This window comes from Zootoca vivipara, chromosome 2 (genome assembly GCF_965207765.1).
Source record: "Zootoca vivipara chromosome 2, rZooViv2.hap1.1, whole genome shotgun sequence".
NCBI classification, from domain to species: domain Eukaryota; kingdom Metazoa; phylum Chordata; class Lepidosauria; order Squamata; family Lacertidae; genus Zootoca; species Zootoca vivipara.
This window is the reverse complement of record NC_142584.1, coordinates 19,207,245-19,230,152: the sequence shown is the minus strand read 5'-3', so window position 1 is coordinate 19,230,152 and position 22,908 is coordinate 19,207,245. Positions and strand designations below refer to the sequence as shown.

The 22,908-nt window shown below is 44.2% G+C and overlaps 1 protein-coding gene across 6 annotated transcripts in view; it reads right to left on the bottom strand.

Annotated features, from left to right (window-relative positions):
• Positions 1-22,693, bottom strand: part of RAB5B (RAB5B, member RAS oncogene family) — a 29,092-nt gene extending 6,399 nt beyond the window's left edge. The window contains exons 1-3 of one of the 6 annotated variants that reach the window (XM_088661401.1): positions 22,576-22,693; positions 4,166-4,464; positions 1,232-1,383 (exon numbers count right to left, since the gene is read on the bottom strand). In XM_088661401.1, coding sequence (XP_088517527.1) covers positions 1,232-1,383; positions 4,166-4,328 — 315 coding nt within the window. In that variant the 5' untranslated portion in view covers positions 4,329-4,464; positions 22,576-22,693. The other 5 variants (XM_088661402.1, XM_035103940.3, XM_035103942.3 and 2 more) reach the window with 5 other exon arrangements.
• Between the last annotated feature and the right edge of the window lie 215 nt (positions 22,694-22,908).

Genomic DNA, 22,908 nt, shown 5'->3' with positions numbered 1-22,908 from the left:
CACCTCCAAGCACTGGTCTGACACCACAACTGCTTTCCCCAATACAGTACAGATAGAACAGAAAGATGGAGTTGCGTGTCATCTGCCTGTTGATGAGACTTTGCTCCACATCTCCTGATGACAGCTCCCAGTGGCTTCATACAGATCTGTGTTTCCCAAAGGGGGCGCTGGAAAAAATCTAAGGGGGCGGTACTAGCCTCGGGTGAAATTGGGGACGTTGAATAAAAATAAGGGGGCAGTGGGAGCATAAAGAAAGAAGAAAACTTTGAAAATCCATTCATACATGTTTCATCTGTTGTGTAATGATGCTTACTGCCAGGGGGCACCATTGTGGGTTGGTCACAATGCTTCCCCTGGATCCTGCAGTCATGCTGGAAGCGAGGGGTTTTCCTGGGCTTGGGTGAACCCTTTTCGGCTTCACCGAAAGCCTGGAAGTGGATTGCAGCTTGCCTGCCTATTTGGCCAATGGTAGATGGGCTGTAGCACTGTCCCTGTCCCTGGGGCAGATTGGACTGAGCTGATGGGCTTCACTCCGTAGTACACCCCACGGGTTTTAATAATTTTATAATTTCAAGCTTCAAGGTGTCTTATTCGCAACAACGGTTTCTCTGCTATGTTGTAGGACATACACCCTCGTGCAAATTAACTGAAACAAAGCATGTTTTCTATCTTACTCGTAATCCTGTACTCAAGACAAACACAAAAAGTCAGTTGATCATTATGGTGTCGGAAGCCTGCAGCTAATAGAAGGAATGATTATAAATTATACCTATCTAAAATTATTTGCCTTAAAAAATCCCCAACTACCCAGACCTCTATGAGGTGTTGATCATATTTATTCAAGGCACCAAGGAAATTATGTGTTGCTTACTCCAGAGCAAATGCAAACTTGTGGCTTTAACTTTTCAAAAAATAACAAATCAGCCACTAGACAGGAAGCTTGTTGAGAGCAAAGGTTTAATGTGAACAAGGCAATGCTTTGGGTCAGACAGAGGGTCTTACTTGGCAGCAATCACCTGGAGTTTCTAACCAATAATTGACTGTATTTAAGTCTTTAGATGGCCCTTGTTTTCAACAAGTTCCATCTGAAATGGGAAAGGATGCTCAAAGGAACTGAGGCAGCTTCAGCTGATAGACACTTCCGTTGTAATTGTATGAGGTCTCCACACTCTCGGTTTTAACTCTGATACTGCCCGTTCTCCCCAAAGGTTAGCTAACAGTACATGCTTACCTGGTTGGTTATGTCATACACCACAATGGCAGCTTGAGCCCCTCGGTAATACATAGGGGCCAAACTGTGGTATCTTTCCTGACCAGCTGTGTCCCAGATCTCAAACTTTACTGTTGTGTCATCTAGGCAGACAGACTGTGTGAGGAAAGCAGCTGCAAAATGAAAAGGTGAAGAGTTGGCTTAGGGAACGCAACAAAATAGATGCAATCATTTAACTTTATATATCATAATTACAGTGACTGAATTTTTACTATTGTGAACCAGCCGAATCACCCATGGGGAGACCAAGCAAAAAGTGTTATTAACCTGATAATATTCTGACCTCTAACAATCTGTTAAGAAGTCTCCAAGGCTGTACAAGCTTGTACAGAAATAAGCACAAACGCAAATATAAAAACTTTTCTCCTGTAAATATTGTGGGTTAGGGTTAGGCTTAGACATGTAGAAAAAACATATGGTACAAGTTCAAAGGACTGTACCATCATGAATGGTGGAAGAATCTAATGTCTGAATGTTACCTTACACACACACACACACACACACACACACACACACACACACACACTATAGCATCTTCCCACCTTGTCCCCTACTCAGTGTTGAGTTGATGCGCGATTGCCCCTCAACCCCCAAATATCCCTGTCTCGCAGAAGGTAGCCAAACAATGATGGTATTTAGGGTGGCTGCTGGTGGTAAGACCTTAAAAGGACTCAGCAAAAATCTTAAGGAAGTATTATGGAGGAATTTAAGGGGAAATGCAGTCCATAGGCAAAAGAATACTGGTGTTGTATTACAGTGGTCTTCCATCTTTTGCAAGTGGGTTACATTCTGGGGATGGTGCCCATATGCAAAAACACATGTAGTTAAACCACTCTCTTGGTACTGCCCACCCACGAACAATCTTAGCTTCCAGAGCTGGTGCACAAAACAGGTCTTACCCCACAAGCAAGGCGGAGAGCTTTTAAGCTCTCCACCTTACTTACCGGCTGTCTGGCAGGGCTGTCTTGAGTTCCTGTGAGATCTCACCAGAGAGCCCCGTTAGCAAGTCTGAGAGATTAAAAGCTCTTTCTACACTGAGAAAACCCTGCTTTTAAGCTTTTTGCCTTTTGTGCATTTGTACGATTCCAACTGTTAGCTCTCAACTGCATAAAGTTGAAATCACGCAAGTTAAACAAGCACAAGTTGAGAGTCCACTGTACTGCATAAATACAGGTAAAGGATTCGAAAAGGGGTACGAGGTTTTATAGAAGTACTTCTGTGATCATTTAGCTTTCTGTGGTACGTTTAAAAAACCAAATCTAGAAAAGAACACTTTTTTAAAAAAAGAAACAGTGTTCTCTCTCTCTCTCTCTCTCACCAGTGACTGCATACAATATTTTATGGATAAAGCAAAAGATTATGAGTAGTCTGTAAAATGGGTGAAGGTAACTGGAATTAAACTGTGTATTAACTCAACAGTGGGGAACTGTGGGTTCATGTGCCTAATTAGGCCCACAAGGCCATTTGGGCAAACCATGCCCACCTGCCAATCACCTGACATCACATGATGTCTGACACAGGATAGTAAAGGGATTTTTCACCTCTAACCTAAGTACCAAAGCCCTAAAATCAGAGATAAGCCCTCTTTGAGAGCAAATAACAGAAGAGGTATCTTGTGCCTCACAAGGCTAAAATAAAAAGCTAAAATCCTTCTGTCTTCTCTTTAGAGAGTCTCCCTAAAGAGCACAAAAGCATCTTTCCAGTCACCACCAACCCAGCGCTGGAGAGGGCTAGAAATGCTTGTTTTTCACATGTGTGCATATGGTTGTGTCTTCCTGCCCATCGCGCGAGAGTGTATGCATATGTGCCTACAAGTATGTATGTGTGTGTGGAAAAGAGGGGAAGTGCACTGTTTGCCTGGCACTTGTGTGTTTGACAATTGGGGGGGGGGCAGATATCCATGCACTTCCCCCCCTCTTTTTGTGTGTCTGTGTTTGTTCCAATCTGGTCCTCAGGCTAAAACAGGTCTCCCCCCCCCTCTTAAGTATATACTGTTTTAACTGCAACTATTGGGGGGGGGCTCACTGTATTGTAACAATATGGGTGCATTTTTAAAAAACAAAACACCATTACACTAGTATCTATGACTTAAAAAGGTAAAGGGGCCCCTGACTATCAGGTCCAATCATGTCCGACTCTGGGGTTGCGGCGCTCATCTCGCTCTATAGGCCGAGGGAGCCGGCGTTTGTCTGCAGAAAGCTTCCAGGTCATGTGGCCAGCATGACAAAGCTGCTTCTGGCGAACCAGAGCAGCACACGGAAACGCTGTTTACCTTCCCGCCTATTTATCTACTTGCACTTTGATGTGCTTTCGAACTGCTACGTGGACAGGAGCTGGGACCGAGCAACGGGAGCTCACCCCCTTGCAGGAATTTGAACCGCCGACCTTCTGATCAGCAAGCCCTAGACTCTGTGGTTTAACCCACAGCGCCACCTGGGTCCCTATCTATGAATTAGTGATGCCTATGACCTGGAAGCTATACGCCGGCTCCCTCGGCCAATAATGCGAGATGAGCGCGCAACCCCAGAGTCGGTCACGACTGGACCTAATGGTCAGGGGTCCCTTTACCTTTACTTTTTAATTGCTTATTTAAGACCTCCACCCAAAAGAGCAATGAAACCATGACGCTAACAGCCTTTCAAAAAGCAGGTTCAGCTAGTGGGGTCGGACTATCACCCTTACCACCTGCAGACCTCCAGAGGGCTACTGAAAGGGTAAGCAAGCACAGTAAGCGGCTACACTTTGGGATGAAGGTGCCAGGAAGTGCACCCTATTTGAAAGTGGATGACTTTGCCCTGGTGGAGTTTGTTATGCTGGAATCCAAAGGTGCTTTCCTAAAATTTAGGCTATCGATTTTCCTCCCACGAAGAGATGCCCCCCCCCAAGAAAACTCACCACCTATGGTGCTCTCCTGGTATTCGTGGAACTGTCCCTTGACAAAACGCAGCACCAGGCTGGACTTGCCTACTGCCGATTCGCCCAGTAGTACTAGCTTGAACTGACAGATCTTGCTGGCTTGCGACTGACCATTCGGCCTGGCAGCTCCTCTGCTGGTCATGGCCTGGATTCTAAGAGCGGCCTGTGCTCCAGCCAATGCAAAAAAACTACCAGCCACCGATCAGACTTTGTGAGTATAGGAGCTTTTGGCCTGGAACAGGTTGACAACTTCGCCCAGCAACTGTGAGGAACTCCTTCTGGGGAAAAAACAGAAAAAAAACAGATTGATGTGCTGTGCTGGACAGGTGAAAAACACTGAAGGCTTGGGATGTAGGCACAATAAAGACAAGTGAAAGGTATTAAGTTGAATCGAGCAGTAAAACTAGCTTCAGTAAAAAAACTGAGCAATTAACAACAAAAGCATATTTGGTTCCTCAATTTGTGAAATGGGGGGGGGGGGAAAGCAGCCCTGCCATTGAAGGGGGATGTGTAAGATAAGCATGTTCTTTAAAGAACAACAATATTTAGCCCAGAATCAGCACAGCAACCTGACACCTGACCAGACAAGTCACAGACACACTCTATTCAGCAGGGAAAGAGTCAGATTCCTGGTTATATGCATTGTAGCTAAACGCAGCATTTGGTGATTGTAATGTTAAAACACCAAGAACGAACTTCAGAGCTGTTATTTTTTTTAAAAAACAACCACACACCAAATCTCCTAGAGCAAACAAACCCTCCAGAATTAGCCTTGGAGGGGAAAGAACTCCCATGTGCAGTGAAACGCTGTGATCCATGAGTCAGCAACTACTGCGGATGTCTTTCCTGCTCACATTCTTCAAGACGTAGCAAGCAGCTTCTGAACTGGATTTTTCTTCACATCACATGGCACCAAGAAGAGCCAGGGCTACAGGGACAACACCCCTGACCTGGCCCAGAACGGTATATTACAACAGTGCTTAACATCTCAATTTCATCATGAGTTTGGACTAAGCTGTCAGTAAGGTGTACATGCAGCTGTCTGAGGTTCACAAGTATAACTCATCAGCTCAATGCTTTTCTTCAATGAAGATTTTCTTCACACCACAGGCCTGCTTTACAGATTATTCACTATGGATGGGGGGGGGGAGAATAGATGAACATCACAAAAGATACCAGGGTGAAGATTTCAAATTCCTAGGCTATAAGGCAGTTACCGAGTCGTGAACCCGAGCGTCTTTTGTCCCAAATTGGGAAGATTGGTTTCATTTGCTTCCCAGCGCACCAATAAATGGCCCTGTCTCCCACCATACATTTTCTGAAACAGATCAATTGGTAAGTTAGAAGTAAAAATGTGTGACACCACACAGACATTTGCTGGTAGCAAAGCAGACGGTACAGTCTATCTCAGCGTTTCTCAACCGCTGTTCCACGGCACACTAGTGTGCCGCGAGACGCTGGCGGCGACGAGAAGGGCGATTTTGCAGCTGCAAACTCCACCTCCCTGGGCGTCCCATTTCTTCGCCCCTTCTAGTTTCCACAGACCAATCAGCTTTCATTATTTCCATTTTCCCCATGCCTCACGTGACAGGATCATCCCAGAATCCTTTAGCCAAGATGGCAGCCCCCAGCAGCTAATAGTGCCGCACGTGTGTCTCTTTTTTGGAAAATCGAGCGGACTTCAAGTAGCTACTTTTAAAATATTCAATCTCCATCATTCAAAAGGTAGTTTGTTGCTAATTCACGGAGGCATGAAGACCAAATCGTCCTCTCACAAGTCCGAGAACACGCACAGGGTAAGATACGGGACGGCGGGGTCGGGTGGGGTGGATCAGAAACCCGGATCTTTTAAGAACTCGGCAGCGCTGACCCGCCGGAAAGCAATATTTGGCAAGTGTTTCTTACAGTCATAATTATAATATAGGGCGGCACAGAGTTAATTTTTAAAACTTTTTTAATGGTGGTGTGCCTCGTGATTTTTTTCACGGAACAAGTGTGCCGTGGCCCAAAAAAGGTTGAGAAACACTGGTCTATCTCCCTGTTTTGTTTACCGCCTTATATTTTGGTAGTATTTTGGATTTTAAAAAAGCAAGATCATAATAGCTCATAGAATCCTTTATTTCAACATGGAGATGTAACTGGAAGCAAAGTCCTAGCCACCCACCCTTAAAAATGAACTCCAATAAAACATTAAGTTTCTGGCAGGTAACAACTGAAATCTTAACCCATGACACACAAGCTTCTCTCAAGGCTAGCCACCTCTGACAAGCTTCTTGTGTTGGTTGACATTTTTATTTAAGCCAGTTTTGAGCAAGAATATAAAAGCAGCAAGTTAATTCTCAGGAATCTTCAATCACTACTGCATTACTAACCCCCGCTTAAAAAAACAATAACCCAGGAACTGCAGCATCTTCAGGGAAAGGCTGAAACATTTCCTAAAGTTTTCTAAACATCAAGTTTTGCTTCCTCTTTTTTAAAAGCAGAATTCTGGGCCACCCAAGGTCTGCATTCAGACAACTGTACATTATCTTATTAAGCTAATTATGTATGAGCTTCTTGCTTATGGCAAACATCTCCTCCACAATGAGCAGCAATTAAAAGCGGCAAATACGTAACTAACCATAGCTTCCCATTCCATCTGAACAAGTCAGGATCTTAACTCAACTTCAAACTCAGCAACTTTAAATGCAGCAAAACCCAAAATTTGGCCAGAAATGTCATCTAGGATTCACCTAGATGTTCTACGAGTCAAAAAACAAATAAAAAAATAGTTATTCACACAATCCAAGGCTGCAAAATGGTTAAGACAAATTATCCAGAGAAGTCCCTCTGCACTATGCACCAAGATCAAATGTGGAACACAGTTAAAGCCTGCAGCACAGACTTTCACTGGTAGCAAAGCAAATAGCGGTAGTATGTATTTAGATTTAGTTTTGCTGAATCTGCTGAACATGGGAAAACGCGTCTTTCCTTTTCCAAGAACTCTCTTCTGAGAGTGAGAGTGAGAGAGCGCAGTTGAGCAATGACCTTGCAGACATCCTGCCCAAGCTCCCTGGGAAGAGCTCTGTGCACTTCTAAAGAAGCAGTTTGCACAGCTGCTCCCTGGCTGTTCGGGGAAGCTTGCTGAAGTGGCACACTGCACTGTTTTATGCAGAGCTCCTTCTCTCCCAACATGTATTTTCCAATATGCACCCATAGAACCAGAGTATTGCAGAGTTGGAAGGGACCCCCGAGGTTCATCTAGTCCAGGCATCACCAAACTGCGGCCCTCCAGATGTTTTGGCCTACAACTCCCATGATCCCTAGCTAACAGGAGCAGTGGTTGGGGAAGATGGGAATTGTAGTCCAAAACATCTGGAGGGCTGAAGTTTGGGGATGCCTGATATTTCCAGGGGTCAGCAAATTTTTTCAGCAGGGGGCCGGTCCACTGTCCCTCAGACCTTGTGGGGGGCCGGACTATATTTTGGAAAAAAATATGAACGAATTCCTATGCCCCACAAATAACCCAGAGATGCATTTTAAATAAAAGGACACATTCGACTCATGTAAAAACACCAGGCAGGCCCCACAAATAACCCAGAGATGCATTTTAAATAAAAGGACACGCTCTACTCATGTAAAAACATGCTGATTCCCAGACCATCCGAGGGCCGGATTTAGAAGGCAATTGGGCCGCATCCGGCCTCCGGGCCTTAGTTTGGGAACCCTGTTCTAGTCCAACCCCCTGCAATGCAGGAATTTCAACTAGATCGTAATAGAATCATAGTCTCTTCCTTTGCTTCACTTGCATATTTGTAAAGGAATCTCAAAAACTTCTAAAAGCAACAGCACAAGCCGTTTCCTATAAAAGGAAGACAAACTCAGATATGTGCTCCCCCTGGAACTTCTGAGAGCTTGAGGAAGTAGGGTGCATGTAAACACTGGTGTTCGTATTGGCGATTATGTTTCCTTGAGCTGGCGTGGCTGAGCCAAAATGGAGGATGTGGCAACAGCAGTGTAACAAAACATTTGGCATGCCCTTGTCTCTTGCATCTCCTGTTGACTCTGCTCACCCACCCACCATCTCTGTTTAGATTGCAAGCTCCTAAGGGCAGGGATCTATCTTTTGGGCATGCAAAGCTCCCTGTACCCTAATATCATCATCAAAATGCTGATCACCCTTCTATGCAATTTCCTTACTGTGAAAACTGTGGGTTGCACAGCAGATATAAATTTTGTACAGTATATTGGAAATGGGGAAACATTGTATACAATCAAATTTAATTTAATTAGTTTTAATAATAATAATCAAATTTTATCATGGTGATGAAGAAATGGCAGAAAATGTCCAGGATAAGGTGCTGCCTAAAACATTTGACCAAATGCCCCTTTATAATGAGAGATCATGGGGAGAACACTACCTGTTGCCAAGGGTGTCCAGCAGTTTTTGCATGATAAACACATGCAGGTACTGTTTGAGTCGTTTCCTACCCAAAGGATTGTACAGCACCGATATACAAATGAAGATTAAAATTAAGGAGGGTGCAACTAAAGCTTTAAACCAAGCCGTTGACCTAAGTTTAGTATATTGCAAACTGTTGAGAACAGTCTCGCAGTACTATTTCTTGAGGTTGTCAGCAATATTAGGAAATAAGAGTCTAGCTAAATAGAAACCTCTTTTGCAATTTATGTTTTGCTCCAATCAGGGCAAAATTATTGTTTCAGCAATCTTTCAGGTGCCATAAAGATTGGTTTTCAGACCCTTGATCATCTTGGTTGCCCACCTCTGCACACATTCCAGCTTGTCAATATCCTATGATTCTATGGACACTATGGTACCACTTGAGACAATCTGCAGCACAATCTCTTCCTCTTTTGGTAATTTATTTCCAACGAGGCTTCGTGATTTCACAGTAAAAGGCATTTTAAGGGTGCACTACTCCCTGAGAATATATTTAACCCGCCCCCCCAAAAAACCCATTTCCATTTGCAGGATAAATCCCCGTAATACACATCAAAGGCATAACCTTATTGGAAACGCTTGTACTGCAGTGTGTTTTCTGTACATTGAAGTATTTTTCTGCTTACAAGGCCACAGAGGATGAACTGGGTGTTTGGCTCCTAACTTTAAGACACCCGTAACACTTCTATGTTACATGATCAACCAAAGCAGAATACTTTATGTTGTAAGGTGATGAGTTTTTTAAACTTTGTTTCTGCCTAAAACAAAAAGGTATCTACACTCTACAATCCCCTGCCCCAAAATTGATCAAGTAATAAAATGCTATCACTAGAAATATTTTTCAGCAAGCTTCTTAAAAGACATTGCCAAAGACAGAGACACTAAAAAAAGACCAAACTAGCCCACAAATCCATTTTGTGGACTTCCAAATGCTTTCCTTCATATATGCGGAATGCTTTAATCTAAGGTTACCAGATATTTTTCAATGAATCCGGGGACACTTTTCAACTTCAGTAGGAATGATAGGATTTTGTCAGGGGACTGATTTGTAAATCCCGGGACTGTCCCCGGGAAATGGGGACATCTGGTAACCTTACTTTAATCTAAATTTATACTGTTGCTCATAAATATTTTGCAGTAGCTTATTTAGTAACAGGCATGCATTCTAGCAACAATTAAAGTGTTCAAGAGAACCTTAGAAGATCAAGAATAGGTTGACATCAGGAGATCTTCCCTACATAGCAAGAGTGCTTTTGGGAAGTAGTTTTCTTCATACCTTGTGTTTGAAGGGCACTCTCCTAAGCAGTTTAATCAAGCAACTTTAGAGGTGACCTGATTAAGGAGACGGCATGTGTAACAGGGAAAAAAGCACTGAGCACTGAATAGAAAACTGGCAAAACAAGTATTTTCGGCATAGCCTAAAGTCGTAGGCAGGCACATTCCAGTCAGAAGTAAGGAGCAGACCAGAAGTGCGTTTATGAACAAGCCATTTGTGGAAAGAATAAGTTTCTGAAAGCCAAATATACATTTGTTGGCGAGTTAAATTACTGGGTTAGCAATGACATCTAGGCAAGTTCAGTTGTCACGAGAAGTTTTACTATCAAGTACAGTATATTGTTACTTTGTTCACAAAACCCGTAAGCTCCTTTATGCAGTTCAATAAACATGTACCAGAACAAAGTCATCTTTCTCCAAACCTGTCAAAGGAAACTTTCTAGAGCTTCCTTTCTGCACTGAAGGAGTTTCAACACAGTATCTAGCAAGGCATTATTGTCTCCTTTTCCTATTAACAAGGAGTGCCAACTAGCTTCACTGGCTGCTAAGGGAGATCATGCTTGACACCATGGTAGAATGGAAGCATATTTAAGAAATCAGTAGCTGAGAATGATTGGCAAGGACCTGCAAGTATATAGCCTTGTCAGCATGTAGTAGATTGGGGTAGGTGGGAGAGAGTCCAAGTCATCCCTCTTGCTTATGAAGTTCAACAGACTGCCTTAGCAAGTGATAATCCCATCTTCATCACCCACAGGATTGTGGTAAGAGAAAGATGGAAAAACATGAGCTATGTTAGGATGATGGACTTAAACTGTCAGTCTGATCTATCTCCAACACCGACCATGCCAGAAGCTCACAAGCAAGACATAAAGCCAGTTGTCCTTTGTTTGTTTGGTAGAATTTATAAACCGCTTAATCCAAAACCCAAAATAGTGTATAAAAAAATCCAAAACATACAAATAAAATCAGCAACATTAAAAAACAAGTACAGTGGTACCTTGGTTTATGAACTTCATCCGTTCCGGAAGTCCGTTCTTAAACCAAAGTCTTCTTAAACCAAGGCGTGCTTTCCCATAGCAGCGGGGGGCTCAAATTACAAATGGAACACACTCAACAGGAAGCGGAACAGCTTCTTCCAAGGCAAAGTTCACAAACCAAAACACCTACTTCTGGGTTTGCAGTGTTCTTAATCCAAGTTGTTCATAAACTAAGCTGTTCTTAAACCAAGGTACCACTGTAAGCATAACTACGGGAAACTTTAAGTATATGACCATGAGTTTGGGAAGACAGGTGGAACACAAATATGCCACTAGTTCACTACAGTCACTCCTACTGTGCTAGGCTTGCCCAATATTGTTACAACCGACTTTGTTCAATATAATATCAGAATCAAAGAAGAGAAAGGAAAATTGGTACATCCTAGCTTCCACCATAGGTTATCCAAATGTACAAGTAATGTTACCTGAATCCAGGATGGTACCATACAGCTTGGAATAAGGGGCATTTTAGAAGTTGGTTTCACACTCTTCTGTGAACAGCAATTCACAAAAGTACTAGGCATGGACTCCAAGCCTGATTGCACCTGCCTGCTCTGGCAAGTAAAAGAATGAAACTGTTAACATGAGGCTCACATAGGCTTTGAGGTTTGTTTGTGCTGCTAATCATCCAAATTCTAAAGGTGTGGAGAGAGGAAACTAGAAAGTCACTCTTTAAAAGCCTTTAAGGGTGGGTCCAATGATGTTACCTTTGCTAATCAAACAGGCTTAAAATCAAAGGGGAAGGCTTGATCTCTCTGAAGTCCTAGGTCAGTCTGGCGCAAGTGTTTCCAATTTCAAACTGCTGCCCTGAACTGTGAAAAGCTACATAGACAATGAATAAAAGTAAGAGTGAATGAAAAAGAACCATGCATATTTCTCTCCTTCAAGTCAACAAAAGGAGTTTAAATTTAGAAGACCAAATTTTGAAATTTGCAGTTCTTTAGAGGGGAACAGGATGGCCAAATATTAAGCTCTCTGGTACCTGGCGGTTCATTCTGACAACCTTGGACATCACTGTGATCTGTTTTTCCTTTACAGCACACGTTGAGATCAAGATCCCAGTGGAGTTTGAAGTCATTGCTAACCAGCGCTGAATGGTGAGGGATTGGCTCACACCCACACACCCCGGCACTGAATGGTCCTTAATCTCCTACAAGTGTGTAGTGTCTTTCAGTTTTAGAATAATGTGACAGAGAGTCAAACAGGGCTGGTCAATGTTAGGTTTTCAATATCACGATGTATCACCAGCAAAACATCGTGGTTTGGCGATAAACCATGATGTTGAAACAAGCTGCACTGGCCTCAGCTGGTGAGGCGCTGGGAGAAACTGCCTGGGCTCTTTAAAGATGAGGCACTTTAAGCCCAACGTCTCGCAAGCTGGAGACACTGCAGCTGGCCCCAGCCTGCTGCTCAGCTCTGGGGCGGAAAGGCACCAGCCCCCAACTGAGTGATCCCCAGTGTCCCAGCGAGCAGGAGTGGGATCAGGACTGCTCAGCTGGGGAGCATGAAGCCTGCTTGCATGCAAGTACCCCTCAATGGAAAAGTGTGATGGAGCATGCACCTTCCCAGCTGAGCAGCCCCGATCCAGCTTCTGCTCCTGTGCAAGCGGGAACGGGGATCTCTCAGCTGGGAAGCGGAGGCTTTGTGCTCCCCAGCTGAGCAGCCCTGATCCCACTCCAACTTGTGTGCAAGCAGAAGAGGGGTTAGGAATCTCTCAGCTGGGAAGCAGAAGCACTTTAACAGAGCCCCCCCCCCGCCACTGGCTTGTGCAAGCTGGTAGTGGGATGGGGGCTCCCGGGCTCCCTAAAACTGCTTGGCTGAGGCGAGGGCAGCAGCATGCTCCTCAGCCAAGACCACAATGGCAGTTTCACTCAGCAGTATATCGCTGGTGAAACCGCCGCCGCTTGAGTCCCCCAGCTTCCAGTGCCGGTGGCTTCTCCCAGCATGCTGGGCACTGGAGGAAGAGCGACTCGGGAGCAGCGGCGGGTTCACCAGTAATATACCACTGAGTTGAGTGAAGCTGTTATCGTGGTCTGCCCCTTGTACTGGTCTTGTGCGATATATCAATATACTGCCCAGGTCTAGAGTCAAAGTCCACAGTTAGGTTAATCAAGTCAGAGGGGGTTTTGCCAATTCTGAGAGCCCTAAGTGAAGGATTGTGCATACCAACTCTGATTTCATTAGAAATTCTGAATAACATCTAGAATTAAACCCTTCCAAACTCCATGGGGAGACAGTTTCAGTGACTGAGATTGAAAAATCACATCTAGCCTATGACACTAGCCTATGCAAACCTATGCTGCAGAAGCCATTTAAAACAGCCTTGCAAGTTAGCCCCCAAAGGTTACTAGCCTGCATACAAAATCACCATCTATTCTTTGCCAGCTCCTCTTAGGGGGCTACTAAAAAAACCTGCAGGCCAGAAACACAGTGCTTGGAGGCAGCAGCAGCACAGAGCACCCTACCAGCCTGATTGGTTTCTTTGGTAGATATACAAGAGCTGGCTTTGCCTCCAGCATGTCAAGTACAGAAACAGAGCAAGTTTGTGGTGGAGGGAAGCAATTTTCTTAGGGTAGCCTCAATGAAGCACTTATTAGTCTAGCTCTATCAATGTAGCTTTAGTGGTGGAATCAGTCAGCAACTTGACCTGCTACATGTCCTCTGTGAGTGCTTAACTGGCAAGTTGATCAACACAAGTATTAGCTTGGCTCAGTGTTTCTCAAGATTCTTCTGATCACCGTTTCTGGCATTTTCCTTGAAATCAAGTGCTAAAACCAACTAATCAGGATGCCTGGACCATCAGGTTTCTTATTGCAGTTGCATTTTCTTGTGCTTTTAAGCCTCCCTGAGCAATTTTCGCCCCAAGAAGTTGTCATAGAACAGGTGTTTCCCAGATTTATGTACACAACTAAAGATTGATACGATGTCCACGTTAGCTGCAGGAAATACCAGTGTTACCAAAATGTTTCCTACAATCTTTATATGCTAAGATAAGGTTACCCCCTATTTGATATGATCTTCTCCCAAATATATGACTTTCATAGAGAACTATTAGGGGAATATGTGTAGAAATCTGCCAAGCAAATCTGCACACTTTTCCCCTACACTGGAAGATATTTCATCATCAACCCATTTCAGAACCAAGGTTTGTGTGGGTGACAACACTCAAGTTCATAGAGTCTATCCAAGTTTCTCTGTAATGCATCCAAAGTCTGTCACTGCTGCCTGCACATTCAGCCTGCCATTTCCTTCCGATTAATTTAGGATTGCAAAAGAGTTGAGAATAGTTGCTCTTGCTCCAGTGAAGTTCCCCTATGAGCTGCATATTATTTATTAGGCAATCTCTGGGCAAACAACTCCTTGGACAAAGACAGCCCATTTCTCCACTCAACAGATAGAATCATATAATTGTACAGTTGAAAGGGACCACAAGGGTCATCTGTATATACAAACCAAAGAATTTTCTGTTAGTCCCTTAATACTGTATTACCAGGAGCAGTTAGGGATAGATGGAGGTAAGCACATGATGGGAACAAAAATGCTTAAGAGGGTGAGGGAACGGATATCTGAACTAATCTGAATTATTGGTGCAGGGCAGGACAGGTGATAACATCTAAGTAGTGCTGATTGACCAGATGGAATAAGTGATCCAATAATAATTTATTATAATTGTGTTCCCCTCCTTGTTGAGAGCAAAGTCTGGTTTGCTGATACTTTTTGCAAGGGTCCTCACAATGACCAGAATGGCCTCCACTTGGCTCTTTCTCTGTAATTCCCACTAAGGCACTCAGAGAAGCCACAGAGGGATAGGAATAGCTTCTAGAAGTTCTGAGCACATCTTACCGTATACTTTCTCTCTTTGGACTGCAACTTTAATCTGTATTAACAGCCAAATGAGATAATAGTTGTATGCAGCATGGTGTGTAATGAAGGTTGATGCATTAAGTTACCTACATGACCAGTGCAGAGAACCCTTTGTTAGAGCCACCCACCTCTGATGCCCCCTAGGCCACCAATTCATGTTCTTGTTCATATGAAAGTATAAACATGTAATAGTTGAAGTTAGTCAGTATGGTGTGACTATGCTTAGCTACTAGGATGGCCACATACCAAATAATGAGTAGACAAGATACATAGGAAGCCAGAAGTCTCCACCAGCGTGTATGTACAAAAAGGTTCAGAGTCTGGAAGCTCTGAAAGATTCCCAAGACCCTTAGGGTTCTGATTTTTATTCTACTTTTCTATTAAAAAAATAATTATGTTAATTCTCTTCTAGCCCATACAACTTGCGGGAAGTTACAACTAAAAGCTCAGAGACCAGATCCCAACTACACTCTCTATTCTACAATCTAGTCCCTGACAGTGAGTCCATACAGTATTTACAAAGGTGACACAGACAAAGTTCATGCAACAGAATTTGGATTTTCCACACAGAACTTTAGTCCTGCAGAAATGCCACCCATGAAGGCTTGCCACTATAAATGACATGTGGTAGTACTGCCTTGCTGCTAACTCTTATCTGTGACGATTTGCTGAATTCATCAGCACAACCAGCAGTTGCTACTGCAACTATCCGTATATACTAGAGTATAAGCTGACCCGAATATAAGCCGAGGCACCTAATTTTAACATTAAAAAACTGGGAAAACTTATTGACTCGAGTATAAACCTAGGGTGTGAAATGCCGACAGTGGCAAAGATGGAGGAGGAGGAAGGAAAAGCCCAAAATGGCTGCTTTTTGGGCTGCTCGTTCCTTCTCCGCCGCCAGCAATCGATGAATAGGAAATTGGTCTAGATAAGAAGCCAATGAAGCCTTTTACTCCATTAACCACTCTAATCACCATCCTCATCAACTTTATAACAAGGTAAAGCGATATGATGATCACTCCCCTATTACAGTCCTGGATCCGAGACATCCTAGTTTGCACAAAGCCGGCCTCTGGATCTATGGCTGATCTAAAGTTTGAAGCAGGGGCTTTTCAACCCATGAACTAAAAAGCAATAGCCCTAAATCAGCTCTAACGGGCACTGCATGATGTACAGTATTTGTTCGGTCCATTTACAACATCAAATTCAACATCACTTCACGAGTGCCTGTGGTCAAAAAGCCTCTCCTAATCTAAGTTAGGATTGTTGTCCGTGCAGAATCTGGCGGCGATAGCGTATTCCAGAGTACAAGGTTGCGCTACTTTGCTCATGTCCGCGCCCCCCCTCACACCCACCCAACTCTCACACGCCTACAGCCATTCCTCAAACGTGGCCGAAATCCACACGAGAGCCACGACTCTTTGCCCTACTTCTTTCTCCCCTTCTCCGGGACTCTTCCTGAGGCGGAAAGGCGACGCACGTTGATGTGCCACCAAACCCCACTGAGGCGAGTAGGACATTTCTGACCATGAGCGCCTCAAAATGCCCTTCCCCCCCCAGTCAGGATGAGGCAAGGAAGGCCCCCTTGAAAGAATGAAGGGCCGAATGGACGTGGAGCCTGAGAGCGCTGCGCGGACACCCCTGAGTCTCTGCCCCTCCCACCGGACAGCGCCAAGAGAGGCAGCTGGAGAGCGCCAAGCCAATCACCTTCGGAGAGTTTCATGGAGCAGCTGTGTGGGAGGGGGCAGGAGGTATGAAAGGCAGAAACGGGGGTCCGACGAGACCCCCCGAGACCCTGCGCTCCTTTTCCTGCTCCTCGCATGAGTGGGCGCTTCCTCCTCTGCCGCTCACAAGAGCAGGTATAGGAGCCAAGGTTGGGAAAGGCGCAGCGCAGTGCCTCTCTCAACCGCGGCTCCTGCCCTTGCGAGAGGTGGGCAGCGGCGGCAGGATCAGCAGCAAGAAAGGGCTCCTTTCTCACCGCTCGTCCTTCTGCTGCTGCCTGCCTCACTTGAGTATAAGCCGAGGGGGACTTTTTCGGCACAAAAAATTTGCTGAAAAAGTCAACTTATACTCGAGTATATACGGTAATTTCTGCTTACTAGTATTTGCTGCAGCTTTCCAAATGTCTGGTGCTCCCAGGGTTTGAAACAAGCAAATATCAACAACTGAGGGACTTTGGTCTGAAGGAAAACCTTTACTCCTGGGTCTGAGTGCACACACTGAGCACAATAGTTTGCATTGAATCTGCCTGTACCAATTCAAGGGCAAGCCTGGAAGAGGTGAGATTACATGTTTACCCCATCCTATTGTTCTAGGATGAAAGGAAAGTCTCTAAATACTGGCAGACCAAAACGGGAAGCTGAAGTTTGCCAGGGATATTGCATCAGGGTCAGGGAACAAGAGGCAGCAGGCAGTTGAGAAATAAAATATCTAGCCTAGATTCTCATTGCCAAGAGTTTGGTCCTTTCTGTTAGTTTAGTTAGCTAGACTGTGGCACAAGTACGCAACCATGTACTTAAAACAGTGATCTTTAGAGAGGTTATTGCCTACCATTTTAGCAATATACCCCTTTAATTCAGATTTGGGATAATATCTGTGATATCCTTATGCTAAGGCACCCAACATAACAAAACTCTAAAAAAAAGCTTTAAAATAATTAGGTTTTTTCTTATGCAATTTACTTGAGTACAGTAAATTTTCAGGTCTAGAAGTATGTTGCATTAGTATTTTCTCTCTTGAGAAAACTGACAAAGTTCTGAAAAGTTAATGGTAAGCAGATATCAAAGTGAAAGCAAAGCTGGGCCTCCTTTTCGAATTGCCTTCAATGTACAACCCACTGATATAAGCAACGATCTCCCTCATTTAGTTATTTAGGAAAAAACATACTCATAAGATATCAAGGCAGAGTCAATATATACATGACACACCATAGAAGCAATACAAAATAATCATTAAAATGACTAATCAAGAAAGCATAAAGGCCTGTCAGTATAAAAAAAGTCTTCAAAAAGCACCTGGAAGTCAATGGCGATAATGCCTTCCTAATTCGGTCTAGCAATCATTTTTCCAGGCCTTTGTAACATACAGGCTAATCTTTTGTAATAGGTTCTATACAGAGTTGCCTATGAAGTTTGCAAGTGAGGGTAAAATGGAGCATCTCATCTTTTGAGAGGCGTGGACAGCGGGGAACATATTTTGCTCCACAGCTTGCAATGACTTCTCTCAGCTACAATTCAAAGTACTAGTTTTGACAAAGCCCTAAGCAACTTAGGCCCCACATACCTTTCAGATCTTTTTTCCCTATGTCCCACTGCAATCTTAATCAAAGGATAATACCTGTTAACAGTATGATGCGTGTTCCATGACTGAATGAATGTCAAGGACAGAAAACTACTTTATATTTTTGGATCTCCCTCCACATGAAGCTCAAAGTCATGGCCTGAGCATATTTTGGAAGCAATCCTTTATCCTTAGTTTTGGATAGCCCATTTTGTAGCCAGATTTAACCAAAGTTTAGAAAAGAGTTGGAATACCACAGCTTTTTTTTGTAATTTTAAAACCTTCAAAATAAATGGCAGATGAGAGCACAAAAAAGGAACAACATAAATGATTTTTCTTCACCAAGATCTAAGAAGAACTAGATGTTTCAAAACATTTAGTTGGGAGTTTCAGGGAGCTTTCCATTTGTTACTAATGAAACCTAATGTCCATTTGCATTTTTCAGACACATTAAAGGCATAGCTGTTTAATATGTGTCAAACAGCCAGAGAAACCACAAATGCATATATTAGCAAATATAGTGCTCACAAAAACTGTGCAGTTGGATCAGAGCAAAGGTCAACCTGCATTCTATTCCAAAATTCAGACAGCCAAACACTCCTGGAAAGCTCCAAAGTAGGAAATGAAGCCAACACTCCCCTCGTTCCTTGATTAACACATATCTTGTCTGGGTATTCTTGCTTTAAACAACAGCTCTTGAGATTCCTTTTTGCCTTCACTGTTTATTTGCTGATTTGTTATTTTTGTTTATATACCACTATTCCACCAAATAAGTTCAAAGCAGAACACAAATCTATGTTACACTCAACTTACCAAGATCATCAGTGCAATTAGGAGAGCAGGTATTTTTCCAAGATGAAAATGTAAAGCCTTCTAGTTTTCTCATATACTTTCTGGTCTCCAAACTATTCCATGTTTAAGACCACAGGAATTCACAACCCTTTTATATAGTGGGAAGGAGATGTGTGGCAAGTTGTTAAGTGACAATGTCAAACCAGTGTTGGGGTATTTTCTATATCCACCAGAAAAGAAGCCCAGAAGTTACTTTTTGTAGCAGTGTACAGTTATGGATGGTAGTAAGCAAAAGTAAGGCAGATCCTAATGCTATTTTGCAAAAAAGAAACTGCACATTGAGGGGTGCAACTTCCCTGTTGAGAAAATGAGTGCAAATATACAGCATAAGCATCCAAATATGTTCTTCTCATAACACTTTTAGTGGAGGGAAAGGGTGCAGCTAGAATGGTTAAAGTTGTTAAGATATAGAGGGTTGTATCCAGCTTTGTTTTGCTAAGAGCATACACATTGAAATTAATGGACTTAAGTTACTCATTTCAATAGGTCTAGTCAAAGTAAGATTAATGTTGAATCGAACCCATAATACTGGCAAAAGCCACTAAGCTTGTGAATTGCTACAATATGCAACTTCCAATAAAAATAGCAATTTGTTACTACAAGTAATTTTGATAATTTTCATCAAAATTTTGCAAGCTCATTCACATTAGCCTACTGTTATGAACCACTCTTGGTTTTCGATTATACTCAGTAATCAAGTCTTACTCATTTGGGGTATAGTGCTACAAGTACAGAAGAAGTGTTGCTCTCTTGAAAAAGAGCTCAGGTATGATACTTAAAGGTAAAGGTACCCCTGACCATTAGTTCCAGTCACGGGCGACTCTGGGATTGCGCGCTCACCTCGCTCTATAGGCCGAGGGAGCCGGCGTTTGTCCGCAGACAGCTTCCGGGTCCTGTGGCCAGCATGACTAAGTCACTTCTGGCGAACCAGAGCAGCACACGGAAATGCCGTTTACCTTCCCGCTATTTATCTACTTGCACTTTGACATGCTTTCGAACTGCTAGGTTGGCAGGAGCAGGGACCGAGCAACAGGAACTCACCCTGTTGCGGGGATTCAAACCGCTGACCTTCTGATCAGCAAGCCCTAGGCTTTGTGGTTTAGACCACAGCGCCACCCACATCCCTTAGGTATACTTAACCCATGCTAAGTCATTGAACATATACTGTAAGGTGATCCCATTGTGAACATATTTTAATGTTACTAAGTTGTCTTCTAACAAGCAAAGTTGTGTTACACTGACCAAGAAAAAAGTAGGAAGAGGTAACTTCTTTCAGGGATTCAGTAGAAATTGTCCCATCAGTAAACAATAGAAGGCTTATCATTTGACATACTGCAGACTGAAGAAGAGACTCTAGGACAGGCATCCCCAAACTTCGGCCCTCCAGATGTTTTGGCCTACAACTCCCATAATCCCTAGCTAACAAGACCAGTGGTCGGGGAAGATGGGAATTGTAGTCCAAAACATCTGGAGGGCTGAAGTTTGGGGATGCCTGCTCTAGGACAAGCCCACACTGGATGACCTCATAACTCTCTGCAATCTAACTTTCATGATTCACATCCTCCCTTTTCTTTACAGCTCTACAAATGATCCATTATCAGATTCCACACATGTGATGTGATCAATTTTATTTGTCTGCAGCACAATGGCCATTACAAAACATGGAAATAATATAAGTACTGTACCTATATCCACAGATTGGAAGCAAATCTGAGTTACTGCCAAGACAAAGACCAGGGAAGCAGGGATGAATCATAGCACTAATAACAACACTAACAATATGAGATCAACATCAAAATACTATTAATATCAAAGAATCCTATGAAAAATATGCCATGGTGCTAGTTCTTAAATAATCAGTATATTATAATGTCACATGTGAAAGTAGCCAATCACTTTATCTAAAGGTGCGGAGCACATGACTTCGTTTTTACAATTTCAGCTTAAACACCTGCACATTTCTACCATATAAAAGACCCCGATTATGCCTTATGGTTGAGGACACATTAGGTACTTCCTATCAGCTCTCTCTACTTTTCATACTGCATCAACAAGGAACCTATTTTTATTTCATGCTGTTCTCTGGGCAGTTTGCCTACCCCAATACATTTTTAATAAAGACAAGCTGTAAGAAGCGATTATAAACCCCTTACAGTAGAGAAATATCTATGAATCCCTAATGTGCCCATCTCCTGAATATGCAGGGGATAATTACAAGGATTAGTGGAAGCATCACACATGCCTAACTAGAACCCTGAACTTAAACAGAATCAAAGACTCCCTGTGGATGCTAATCACACAATAGGTGGCTTTGCTTTGAAAGGCAACAAGAATCGAAGAACTTTGCCGCTCCCAGGTGACCACACCGAAGAAAGAAATTCTGGATTAAGGAGCCCAAGGGAGAAAAAAGGAAACCTCAGTACTATATGAAGGCAGAAATGCTCCAACACTGACAAAACATGATGGACTAAGGATAGCAGCTTCAACAGGTCAAGCAACTGTGCTCAGGTCACATGACAACTAGCAAAAACTAGGGCAGCTGCAATTTCACAAGGTGGTGGTGCTACAAAAGTACCACCTTCATAATACAAGAAACAGGCTTGGAGACTTTTTATATGGGCACCCCACAGCAGCACAACCAGCTTGAGATTTCAAGAATAAAAGTGAGAGACCATGGAAGTGTGCAGCCTATGATACAGTGGCTGGTGTTTCTTACTATCGCCTTCAAAATAAAGACTTGTAAAGTAAGCCCTGCCAATACTTTCAATGCAAGGGTAGCCACAGTATCAAATTTACGGAAGACACAGCAATACACACAAAGACTATTAATGCATCCCACAGGCCGGGAGCATCTAGGCTCTGCTCCACCACATAGGGAAACAAGAAGCCGATTTACAGAGTCACACCACCTCAGCCATGGCTAACCACCAACATTTATTCTATACTTGAGAATTCCTATAACACCACCTACATTAAATAAAACACACACAATAAAAACGAATTATTAGGGGACAAGATGCTCCCCCCCACATACACCCCCTGATGGCCTCACCCTGTCGCCAGCCCCCAGAGTGAAGCAAGTGCGCCTCGCCATCCGACTGCCCAGGGTGCCAAGGCCCTTCCGCCTCCACCCCCCGCTGTCGCGGTCCCATCTCATGCGGGTCCTCCGTGCCTTCGCAGACTCAGCGTGACGGGTCGCCCACCCTTCGTGGCCAAGGGAGGGGACGGGGACAGGGGTGGGGAGAAAGAGGGCAGACCTGCCCACCCGACCAAGCCCACCTCCGCCGCCGCCCCCCCCCCCACGCCAAGGATCCTCCACTCGGCCTCTTCCCCGTTCCCTCAGCGCAGGCCCAGGCCCCCCGGTGAGGCACTTCCCCACCCCTTTCCACCCGAAGGGCCCGACTTCTCCCCACCCCACCCCCGGGGGTAGCCAGGCAACCACCTCTCCGAGGGAACCCCAGGCAACCACGCTCCACTCCGCAAGGACACTCGCTCAGGTAACCCGGACAACCGGCAAGGCCCGAGTCTCTCGCCCCCCGCCCTCCTGTGGGTACCTGAGGCGGCTCCGACTCGGGGCCCCCCCTCTTCTCGGCCCCCGTCTGCCTCGCACACAAACAAACTAGCTCAACCGAACCCACCTCTGCGCCGGAAGGCAGGGCTTAGTCTGCCTCCCGAGCCAATGAGCGCCGGGCACCTGGGGACCGATCACGCCCTCCAGGCCAATCGCGCCGCGCGAAACCGCACCCAGGCCCTAGCTGACTAATCGGGACCCGGCGAAGGGAAGGATGGGCAGTAAGCTCCCCCACCAATGGCGTTAGAGGAGGCGGGATGGCCAATTGAAAAGCAGCTAGCCTAGAGGAGGGGCGGGGTATCTCTCTAACTGATGAGGGAGCGAACCATTAGGAAGGTCTCCGATTCAGGAGGTTTCATAAACAACAAATAAGGTGACCTGGCGGGGAGGAGCGCTCTGG